Source organism: Notolabrus celidotus, chromosome 4, assembly GCF_009762535.1.
Source record: "Notolabrus celidotus isolate fNotCel1 chromosome 4, fNotCel1.pri, whole genome shotgun sequence".
NCBI lineage: Eukaryota > Metazoa > Chordata > Actinopteri > Labriformes > Labridae > Notolabrus > Notolabrus celidotus.
This window is the reverse complement of record NC_048275.1, coordinates 10182946-10195216: the sequence shown is the minus strand read 5'-3', so window position 1 is coordinate 10195216 and position 12271 is coordinate 10182946. Positions and strand designations below refer to the sequence as shown.

The following is a 12271-nucleotide window of genomic DNA, read 5'->3' as shown; positions in this document are numbered from 1 at the left end:
GATCCCTAATGTCTTGGTCTTGTCTTGGTCTCGGTGCACTCTGGTCTCGGGCATGTCTTGGTCTCGGTTAATGTGGTCTTGACTACAACACTACTGATTAGCTACCATCAAACAAACACTGATGTAGCATTAATTCAATTCCAAGCCAATATAGAATGAATAGAACAGTGACATAAGTGTTAGTTGAATCGCTGAATGCTAACATAAGTTTGTAATCATGTTTAAGGAAATGGTAACGATAAGATATGATAAGATACGATATAAAGCGATTTGATTAAATGATAGGAAATTAAATGAAACAATGTATACACTTTGAAATGATAAGGCCTGATACGTTAAGATACCATACTATAACATACAGTACAGTTCAGTACGGTATAGTAGTACAGAAATTCTCTGTCAGCAACATTAGCTAGAATGAAGTTGAATGCTAAGCTGTCATTTTAGTCTTTTTACGCTTTTCCTATCAACTTATAACACATTAAGAAGGTAACGTTGGTTCAGCCTTTTTGCTGATTGCTAAAATTAGCTTTTTCTGATGTTAATTAATAGGCTGTCAAATACTCTGTTTTAATTTGAGATATGGTCAAATGTCCTTCAGGATTTTAAAATAGTTATTGTAATTTCTAGTTGCTGATCAATACAGAATAATTAAAATAAAACACTGTCCAGTTTTCTGGATTTATACAAATTACAACCAGTAACCAAGCAATAAGACTTTAAAACAGCACGTGAGCATCCCATCCTGACGTCTGAGAAACAATGTCTGCTGTGCTCCTTACCTGGTTTTATTCGTCCATCCTTGTCTGCAGGCCCATCAGGCACAATGGAAGCAATGAAGATCCCAAGGTCAAGTTTACCTGTATTGTCCTCGCCCACAATCACAAAACCTGAAACAGACCCAGAGAGGAAGTGAAGGCACTCAGCTCATTCACTTTAAATCCAGTCCAAAGTTAAGTGTGCCCTGATAAACTCACCAAAGCCCAGTTTAGGATCCTTCTTCAGGATCACACAGACTATCTCTCTCTCTGGTGGGGTCCTGGTTGGTGTTTCCACTGCAAAGTGCATGTTTTACAGACGATTAATGGGCTGCTGTAAATTCATTTCTATATTTTGTCTAACATTATGTTCAGGGTCAAAGGGGCAGGTCAAAGTCTAGCGAGTGAGGGGAGACCTTTGGGAAAAATGGTGTTAATCCCTCCACTGAAGTTCAAACAACTTAGATTACAGGAAGATTTAAGCTGTTTAAGAGGCTCATGGTGTTCAGTCACTGGTAAAGAAGCTTAAAGTTGTTCTTTACCTTCATTCACCACCTCTCTGTGAATATTCACAACACAAACCATAGACTCACCTCTAATGGATGAAGAGGCATCCGAGTCCTGCTTCTGTAGCGACACACTGGACGTGCCTCTGGGAATTGTCTCTGTGGTGCTGCAACACATATGAACATTTGCATTAACTGTCTGTTTTCTTTATTTTAACCAGGATTATGTTTCTATTTATAGAATATGAACTTATTATCATGTATGACTACCTCCAGCACTGTCGCTCCCTGGTGTCCCTCTGGTCTCCTGAGTCAGAGAGCTCCTTGTTCAGCTCTCTGCTCATCTCTCTCCTCATCTCTCTTTGCTGGCGTAGCCGGGCCTCCAGCTTAGCCGTCAGGTCATCACAGGACTTGGAGATGGAGTCTGGCTGACCAGGTGGTAAACCTACATGGTTTAACATGCCCTCTGAGCAGGACATTCGCTTCAGGTTCAAGTTACGACCGTGGTACATAGACAGATACTTTTCCATGTTTTCATCTGGAGAAACCGAGGGGGGAATTAGACGTTACTTATTTACTTATATCTCTAACCTCTGTGAGGACTTTTTCCTGTATATATTACAGCATTCTACATGATCTATAACATGTTCCTACCTGGTATCAAGGTGTGGTTGAGTTGTCGTGACGTCATCTCGCTATGAAACTTGTGCTGTGCTGAGCAGAGATTCAGAAGGTACTGTGCTATTTTTGAGCTTTCTGTTACAAAACCATGCTTTCTCCCGCTGGGCCCGCCACACTCTATGATCAGTTTACGCCGCTAGAAGAGGAACACATGTCATCAAACATCACTTACTGCTTAAGTTACATCTCAAACAGCACATTCTTTATAATTAATTGCACTTATTTTTTACCCCAGTGGCTATGGAGTCGGTTTCCCTCCAAGGGAAGCGCCTGGTGACTGTCCGGAGGTGATTCTTCATCTCGTACACGATGATTCCTTTGGCACAGATTCCTAGAACCAACTCTCCAATAACCGGCCTTTTCTCTCTCCCCACCCGGTGGAACATAACTCCATACTCTGGCAACTGCTGGGCAATCTGAGGAGGATCATTTTTCACAATGCTGTATGTTAATCTGCATGAGAGGGTTTGACATTAAATAACTCCTAAACATTTGACTAAAAGGGAGGGCAAAGGCAGACTATTTAAAACAAGTGAACATAGCTTTATTCAGCAAACTGAGTTTACAAACCTTGAGATACTCAGTTTCAGCCTCTTCAGGGAGCATGTGAGCGTGACTTGAATGTAGTCTTGGTAACTCCTCCTTGATATTAGGCAGGGCCAGCTTCTCCAGCATCCTCCTGGACACATAATGCTCTGGCTGATAGTAGTTCTTCCCATACAACTAAAAAAAAAAGAGACAAACGGCAATCAAATGTGCTGCTGGGACAAGGCTGGGAAATGATTGAGGCATTCAGGGGCACTGCAAGGGATTTCAAGCTCCATCACTTCACTATTTTTAGGGCCCCTGTCAGTTATGGGTCCCTTAGGGTTATCTTAATTTTCCCCCATGCAGCGTTACTGCTGGTGTTTAAAGGCACATTTTCCTTGTTGTCTTCAGTACCTCTGGTAAGTAATCACCAAACTCCGCCTGCAGAGCGAGAGCGACCAGAAACAAGCCCGTCTCCTCATTGCAGTACAGCCTGTCCTCCAAGATATCCTTACGCAGCTGCAAGTAGTACTGATGACGAGTCAGTCTGTGCCTTGGAAACAGGACAAGAAGATTATGGAAAAAGCTTCAACATTTTAGCATTACTTTTTTAATATATATATATATTACACAAAAAGAGTGACTCTGTCTTAAAAGAACTGAGATAGTTTCCTGTATGATATTTGAATGTCTTTTGCTTTACATGAAACAGATATTACAATCCACTGTTTTTTAGCTATATCTTTCTGACAATAAAAAAATATACATCAGGTCCTTTAATGTTTTTGTAGTTTAGTTAGAAAAACAGTAGTGTACTTACAAAATGAAAGAGATATCATCAACAAAAAATTTCACTCGAAGAAACACCAGGAAGGAGGTTATCTGTCCTTTTTTCCAGCTGTCAGGCGCAACTTTGGAGATCTTCGTTTCATGGTCCAAAAAGAAATATTCATCATCTGCAAAACGACAAAGGAAGTCACATGGAAGGACTAAAACAGCCATAAAGTTTTTTTTCTAATGGAAAATATCTTCATATTTAATTAAATGTGTATGTATGGGGCACTGGTGGTCTAGTGGTCAAAGTGCCCCACGTATAGAGGCTACAGTCCTCGTCGGAGAGCCCGCCGGTTCAACCCCCGCCGGTCGACCATTTGCTGCATGTTTTCCCCCCACTCTCTACACCCGACATTTCCTGTCTCTCTTCAGCTGTCCTATCATAAAAAAAGGCAAAAATGCCCAAAACAACAAAAAACAAAACACAAATGTGTATGTTTGTGTATCAATTTACATTTAGAGGGATAACTGCTCTTTTTGATTAATATATATATAAACTTGTATATCTTTATTAATACATTTATATTTTGTGAGACTTAAAGGTGACATATCACGCTTTTTTCATCAATATATATTGGTCTAAGAGGTCCCCAAAACATGTCTTTAAAGTTTATGCTAAAAAAAACATTTTGAAATCAGATTTTGGCCTGCCTGAAAATCCCTCTTCTTCAGTCCTCCTCAGAACACTCTGTTTTCTCTCTGACCACGCCCCCTCAGGAAGTGGATGTGCCTCGGCTCTCCAGCACGTTGATCTAATGTTTACATGTTGGCTGAATATACACGGCTGCTCACAGATCGTGTTACTTCAACCCTCTGAATCTGATCCAGAATCTGATCCTGACGGAGAGGCGCCTGTAGCAGGACCTTTCTGAAGGACTGGTCACAGATTTAGTGTTTCTTGTTGTTTTATTTGTCAGTATGTAGACGTGTGTCTTGGTACACAGCTACGAACATGTAGCTATGTGGCTATGCTAACTAGCGCTAGCACTTATCCATGATAAATAAAAATCATCCACTAGATCTTCAAATCTGCAGACGTGGGGAGTAAAACCGACCTTTGTGTTTATTAAGACAGCCTACAACTAGCATGCCTCCCTCCTAAGCTCATTGTTAGCACACATTTGTGCAGGTAATGAAAAACGGGGGAGGGATTCAGTATTATTTTATACAGTCTATGGGCTGAACAAGCTCCGAGCTCTGACGCCGTGACAGACCGGATATTGTTGTTACGTAACAAAAACACGGAAGTCTGAAACGGCTCGTTTCACACACATTTATAGAAAGGTGTAGAAATTGAAACAGGGGCAGAATGGATTTTTTTCATTCTCGGGGGGTTTGTAGACATGCCAGGGACACATATTTCAGGTAGAGAACCATTAAAAAGTCAATTTTGCATGATATGTCACCTTTAAGATATTTAGTAATACATCTAAAAAATCTAGAAAAGTTTTAAAAAGATGGTTATAGTTTATGTTGGTTTATAAAAAGGGAAGAAAGACAAGGTTAAGTTCCAATAACTGTAACTTCTTCCCACTCTTTGTCTGATGTCTTTGTAAAATAATATGTTGTTTGTTTTTGTTACTATCTGTCTGTTTGGTGTTGTTTTAAATGTTTACTTTTTCCATGTTCAAAATAAAAATGTTCAGTTCAATTTAATTCAATTCAATAAAATCCCTCCTAACACTGACTCCTAGCGTCCTTTTGACAAGACAACATATTATTATTACTGTTATTTTGAATATCTCATGTACAGTCAGGAAAAACTAGATAACATACTGAGTAATAATTTGTCCTCTTACCATCTAGGAAGGCAAGACCAAAGTAGAAGTGCTCCACCAAGTTTGCATGAGCCACCACCATGTCGAACACATCGCGTGCTTTGGACTTGATGTCACATCGAACCACCACATGCTGTCCGTTCGGAAGCATCACGGTCACTTCTCTCTGCGACGAGCAAGAACGTCCCTTTTTGGACTGTTGTAGACACACACAAAGAGACAGACACACATGCACATAAAAAAACAACTGACATGCTCACATACATGTACATTAATACTGTACATGGAAATATACAGACAGACATAGTTTAACATGCGAGGAAAGAGAAAATCAAGTAAGGTGAAAGAATTGGAATTTAGATGAAAATCAGGAGGCAGTATAAAAAAAAGAAGGAGAGGTAGAAGAATCATGAATTTACCACGATAGATCCTGGAAGCTCAAGGACTATTTGTTGTTCATCTGGCATCCTGACGAACTCAGGACCCAAAGCCTGACAGAAACAAACATTAATCAAATTAAATCTTTCAGTAGAAACACACCGAAAGGCCTCAGAGGTTTTAAATGATCAGCTGTCCTCTCCTGGAATCTAATCTGACCGTCTGCTGCAATAAAAACTTTGATTTCAGATACGCGTCAGTATATTTTTAGGTCATGTTTTATAAAAGCAATTCACTTAAGTGTAGTTATTTAAACAAACATTGAAAGATATTCGCTCTTACCTTAGCTTTCCTCTGGCTCAGGCTGAGCGAAGACTCACTGAAGGTGATGGAGGGACTCTGAGATCTGCCCGATGTCTTGGGTGAGATGTTGTGGTGGGGGCTCCCGCCAAGCCAACTGCAGTTACTGTCCCTGTGACGAACCCCACGAGGGAGTCTGAGGGGACAGAGAGAGAGAGGGAGGGGAGGGGAAGGTGGCAGAGGACGGATTGTGTAATAGCTGTGCAGACAAGTTAGAAAAGTCAAACTCTGGGACAATGTCATGTCCCCTCAAAGTCAGGACGGGCAACGAGGGAGGTTGACATGCACGCATAGAAAGTTTGAATAGCTGAAGAATCTCACTCTAAATACATAAGAGGTGTGTTTGTATGAATGCATTTTGTACCTATCTAAGGACGATTGGTACAGCGGCGTGGGAGAGCTCCTTGGTCTCCGTCTCCAAGGTCTCTGAGGTAGACTCCCTTGAAAACAAACATAAAATGAGCACATGCACCAAGCAGTAACATACATTAAAAAGTAGTTATTGATTTAAAGGTGTGGACTCAAGCACAAACAAAGAATGGGACTACTTCTTTTCAGTTTCCGCTTCACAAGCATACCTGACTTTGAGTCAGAGTCCGTTGAGTACCTCCTCCCCTCAGCGCTCCCCTCGCTGAAGTCTGAGAAAGCCCCCCTCTTTCCTGTCAGCCAGGTGAGAGAGGACAGATGACAGCAATGTTTGACTCTCTAATGGAGACTCTAAAATGCTCAGGCAGAGCTGAGCCTAGTGGAGGGTTTAACCAAGAGCAGCCACACTCTGATGATTGGCTCTCACAGGAGCCTAATCCTCTGCTCACTTAAGGTTAAGATTTTAATCCTGTTGACCTGTCTTCAGTCATAAGAGCAACCACTGCTACTACTTTCTGCAAAAATCAAACAACATATTCTTAAAATACAAAGTGATTCATGTGTTTGTTTTTAATATAATATTTAGGTGCTACATCTCAACCCAGGCAGCCTAGTTCTTCATGCACTCAGAGATTTCTGCTGTTAATCTCATTGTACTACAGACCAGGCCAAGCGCTCTGAAACCTTTCACCTGTATACAATCAGGCAGTGACAGCAACAGACAGAAAGCCTTTTGGTGGGTATCACAGTAAATACATTTAAACAGCACTTCTTAGTTTTCAGAGCTGAACACATTTATTCTCTCTACATTTCTACATCCTTTGAAATGTTCCCATTTTTTGCATTTGCATTTAAATTCACAGTTGAAGCTGCCTGTGTACCCAACTGTAGTTCACATTTTTTGTCAGCATAAAACAGTATCTTTTTTTAACCACTGGTGAAAATAGGCACAATTATCCCCTTGCAACTTCCTTCACTTTCCATCTGTATCGTACTGTTGGGGCTATTTTTTTCTAAAATGATAATAACACCTTTTTTTATTTCTTATAAAACTGCTCAATCTGCTAATTTATGAGAAACAGGGACAGACTGTTTTAATCAGGACTTCAGGAAAAAGCAGAGTTTCAGAAGTCTACCACATGAGAGCAGGTCAATAAAAGTTTATCCACAGAGTCAAAGTGAAGTTTGCGTCTTAAGATTTGCAGTATCCAGAAGTATTTGCCTACATGATAAAGTCACTTGAGTTGTAGAATAATTGTAAAAAAAAAAATCATCAAAACATGCTGTGAAGCAAACATACTTAGCTACAAATTGCAAGATTTAATGCTCTTTTAAATGTGATCTAGGGGGCTAGCTCAGCTGGACTCCATATGCTACTTTTTTTCTAGGCTGCATAAACATTACACAGAAGTGACAGCGTGGACAAAGAGACACCAGACAGAGTGATGAAGCAGCAGAGGAACTTATAGTGAGTTGAAAATGTGTGAATATGTTGGTACCATTTCCCTGTAATACATGCAATGAAAGCATCAGGACCTGTTACCTGTTTACTGAGATACACTGGACAGAAAGAAAAGTATATGAAAGATATGATTACTGTGGAGCTGTGGGAGGAGGTTACACTACCTTAGTCTAAAACTGCAGCTAATCACACTTAAGCTGATAGCCAGGTTGTGAAACTCTGGCCAAAATGTGGAACTAGATACTGAACGTTAGTCTTTTTTCATGTGAATCATAAAAACAACCTAATAACACCAGAGAAGCTACGATTACAGGGTACCACTTTAGCTAAGCGGTTGTATCATGCACCAGATGTACAGAGGCTGCAGTCCTCAGAGTGGAAGGCCGTGGTTCAGCTCCAAACCTCTGCCCTTTGCTGCCTGTCATTCCCCGCTCCCTCTTCCCATTTCTGTCACTATCCATTGTCCCATCCTCTCTATAAAAGACATGAAAAGACCCAAAAATAATCTTTAAAAATCTCATAATAAGAGTTTTGCAACCATAGGAATTAAGGTATTTGAGCCTGCAACTGCTGCAACAAACACTATAGCATTAGTACATGAGGCGTGCACTTTAAACACCAAGCTAATCCAGCAGCCCACAATACTTCATTTCTGATTAAGATCCACTTTGCTCAATCGAAAGTGTAATATCTGCATTGATCTAATATGTTGAGGGAGTCTCCTGCTGGAGAAGAGATTTTTGATCTTGTTCGGTCGTGTATGACAATCATTGCAACCATCTTTTCCTATATTGCATATTATCGCTGCCAAACTTGGAAGACAGCAGCAAAGGTTCAGACTTGAAACCAGTCCAACTGCTTAAAGGACCACAGACTCTGCAAACGAGGCGCAATATCCAACTGTTGGGCTAAAGCAGCGCTTCTCAGAACAGGTTGTTTAATACATTTGTTTTTAAATGTTTCAAAAATCTCTGGTTTATCAGGACTCCACCATGCATGCTCACCATGAAGTCTCTCTCTGATCATCTGACTCCGCCCGCTCAGAGGGACGCTGCTGTCAGGCAGAGAGCCCTGGTCCATCTGGAGGAAAGGAAACCGCTAAATTTTACAAATCGCTTTTGTTTTGCAGAATATTTTGCAGCCTGGCTTTGAATTGGGACACATGCTCAGCAGCCCGCAGGGGGGCTGAAACACTCACAGACAGGAACATCCCGTAGGCGTATACTAGACTCACTGATTCATGAAAAACCTCCTCCACCAGCTGTCGGATGACTTTGGCAGGCGGAGGCAGGGTGGAGGCTTTGTGCTGAGACTCGCAGGCTTCCAGGATGGAGCTGAGATTGATCCTGCGGTGGGACAGGTCCTCGCACATGCTGAGGAGGAGGCTGTTCAGGTGGTCACTCAACTGGACTGGCTGAGAAGGGATCACAGTGGAAGGTTATTCCTATTACTGAGGTGTGAACGTGTGAAACAATTAACAGAGACAGCTCTGTTTAGCAGGCTCCCACCTGATTTTGAGGTAGCTGAAAATCAACCGACCAGTAGAGAGTCATACCCAGTGAATACACCAGCATCTGTGCAGAAACAGGGACAGGTTTAAGGCAAGACATACTGCTACAGTAACATAACCAACTTTCTTTTTATGGTGCTTGAGATGGTGTGTTGTTGTGATAATTACTCATATTCAATCCTTCACCATAACTAAAAACACAACTCAAATCATAAGAAGAATTGATGTGTTCATTTCTATAAAAGCCTTCTGGTTCTGCTCTTCACCCGCTTGTTCTGGTTCAAAATATTTGAGCCTATAAAAGATCCTTACAGCCAGAATCTGGACTCTTCAGCTGCTCACAGTCGACTAACATCTGTGCAGCGCTCGCCAACGCTGAAGATGACATGTGCGATTCATCTAAACAGAAATAAAGTCTTCTTCCCTTCTTTTCTTTCGTAGATCGGTTTCAAACATGGTGTCACTCATGCAAATGGAAGGACTCAGGTTCCTTTGGTCTGAGTCAGAGGGTATTTTCAGATATCTGGGATCCATTTCTCGCAAACCTGACCTGATATGACTCAATGAGAACAGACTTTGTTTTTCTTTTAGACTCTTCTTACAGAGCACCTCTAGGCACACTGCACGACTGGCAGCTCTGTAGAGTCATTTTACTGTTGTTGTTCTTTTTTACTTAACCTTCAATTAACAGAAGTCATTTCCCGTTTCTCTGCCTGTGCCAAAAGTTTGTTCATCATTTTTGTATTGTTTGTATTATGTTTGAAAAATCATAAAACAGAGAGGGAAAAAAGAAAAAGTGTGTGAAGCTGGATTCAAAGTTAAGCATCTTGTGGTCAAACAGGAGAACAATCAATCAAATGCTGCTAATGCTGATCAGACCAGATGATTAAACTACACAGAAAATACAACCTACATTCAAAACATGTTGATTTAAAACTTTACATTGGCTAATTTTCTGTCAGATTTTTGAGCAAAAACTAATTTAGGTTTAGACTAATCTGTTACAATACACTGCAGTATAACTGAGGCTGTATAAAGTCCACTGTACAGGATCAGGGTCACACCATTCATACCCAAAACAATAAAGTTACCAACTCCAAAAAAAGTCCATATGTCTGAAGTCTGACTCAGGTGTAGCTGGCATAACGTTAAAGGTGTGAGGTGGTTTTCAGACCAGACTGTGTCACAGCGTCTTTGCTTAAGCCATCAGACTCCTCATTACACAGTGACATAACTGAGGACTCCCCTCCCACACACACAGTCTTATACACATAACACAAATATACTCTCTCTCTCTCTCTCTCTCTCTCTCTCTCTCTCTCTCTCTCTCTCTCTCTCTCTCTCTCTCTCTCTCTCTCTCTCTCTCTCTCTCTCTCTCTCTCTCTCTCTCTCTCTCTCTCTCTTTGTTGCACTGCTCTCTCTCAGGGCCACCATCACCATACATAAAACACACTATCAGACATCCTTTGCTAACACACTCCTGCTTCCTTTAACATGTCTGTTAAAAAAACAAAGACTTTAACCCCATACTACTAAATGTAAAGAAACAACAAGCCAGCTTTACAAAGTTAACAATTAAAGAGTGATTCTGCAACACGCAGTTTCTACATTTATCATACACAGGCAGCTTATTTTAGGTGGAGGTCAAGTCAAGGGCGAGATTTGACTTTCAGTAGCTGTGACATTTGGTGTACATTCAATGTTAGCCTCACGTTAACCTTGGCGTGCTTTTACAAAACTGGCTATGCTTTGTGAGCAGTGCGATTGTTTTCCTTTAGCCTTGGAGCTCCACTCTGTCATGACTCTTATGAATACATTTTGGACTTACAACTCTTCACTTTTATGTTCTTTACTACATTTGTTGATAATCTAAGAAAAGATAAGTTAAAGTCTAAAAGGGTGCGTCAGTCATGTACTAGTCTAGGACAATACTAAACTGACCCCATGCTTCTTGAAATGATGGATTCTTGCATTATAGTTAAAAACATGAAATGTAACTATATGTATCTAGGCGGGTTAATCTGAAACGAGTGCACAAATACTTCTGTTTTTTTATTATCATCAATAAAGGTGTTTCAAAATAATTTTTTGCAGCCCAATATTATGAAAAAGGGTCTTAAAATGCAGAAATCAGAGCAGAGTTCCTTTGCTCAGCCACTAGATGGCATGCTCACACTTCAGTTGTCCTTCAACTCATGACATCCTGAGATTTTACACTCCAACAAAAAAGACCCACCAGGACATGAGAGCAGAGGCTTCTTGTAAATCAAAGACACTGCAAAGTCTAAAGTCACTAATGGATGCAATTAAATCCAACATGAAAATCTCACATGAAAGTGTGCTGTTAACTTTGATATGTGCTGTCATGACATGTATGAGTGTGTGAGTGTGTGTGCACTGACTCTCTCTATGGCAGGCTTGGTTGAGCTGGCGCGGCCCTGCAGCATCTCTGGAGCGGTGAAGGTGGAAACCTCATCTGATAGGCCACAGTTCTTAAACGCTAAGCTCCCAGTGGCTGATAGCAGCAGGGAGGTGGGGCTTATGATATTACACATATTGTTCTGACCTGAAAAAAAAGTAGAAAATCCATAAAATATAGACACGATGCAGCTGATACAGCTGGAGGATGAAGTCACACAGAGTTAACGCTAAACACTGAAGGACACATTGAGTGGTTTGTGTTACATTTGCATTGCAGAAGCATCATGGTGTAGTAGCAGCATTAAGGTGTGATGTATGTGAGATGAGGCTGTCTGAAGTGCTTTACCCTTATAAGAGACATCTACTAAAGACTCTGCAGTGGCCAGCAGCAGGGACCAGACCTCCTCCTCCAGCAGAGGGCCCCCTCGAGCCTCCAACACTTCAGCTAATGTCACAAATGTGCTGCTCATCCTGCACACATTCCCAGCATGCACCTGGGGAGGACACATGTAAACATGTTAAACACACATGCATCCTTTTCATGCATCTCTTAAAATAGCCTTTGCTTCATGTGAGTATTCTGAACAGAGGTTTCATTTCTCTGGCATCTGCAGGAGAGTGAAACTGATGTCTGTCAGCGTTCATGAAAACAGTTGAATCTCCACATTGTGACATTGCTCTTTGCTCAG

General features: G+C 41.1%; 1 protein-coding gene across 1 annotated transcript in view; it reads right to left on the bottom strand.

Annotated features, from left to right (window-relative positions):
- Window positions 1-12052, bottom strand: part of ptpn20 (protein tyrosine phosphatase non-receptor type 20) — a 35613-nt gene extending 23561 nt beyond the window's left edge. The window contains 19 exon segments of the mRNA XM_034682295.1: window positions 783-890; window positions 978-1055; window positions 1352-1431; window positions 1535-1802; window positions 1919-2081; window positions 2176-2361; window positions 2516-2668; window positions 2888-3026; window positions 3294-3429; window positions 5107-5281; window positions 5505-5576; window positions 5806-5959; window positions 6188-6263; window positions 6402-6482; window positions 8656-8731; window positions 8886-9065; window positions 9160-9225; window positions 11564-11727; window positions 11929-12052. Of these exon segments, the coding sequence (XP_034538186.1) occupies window positions 783-890; window positions 978-1055; window positions 1352-1431; window positions 1535-1802; window positions 1919-2081; window positions 2176-2361; window positions 2516-2668; window positions 2888-3026; window positions 3294-3429; window positions 5107-5281; window positions 5505-5576; window positions 5806-5959; window positions 6188-6263; window positions 6402-6482; window positions 8656-8731; window positions 8886-9065; window positions 9160-9225; window positions 11564-11727; window positions 11929-12052 (2479 nt within the window).
- Between the last annotated feature and the right edge of the window lie 219 nt (window positions 12053-12271).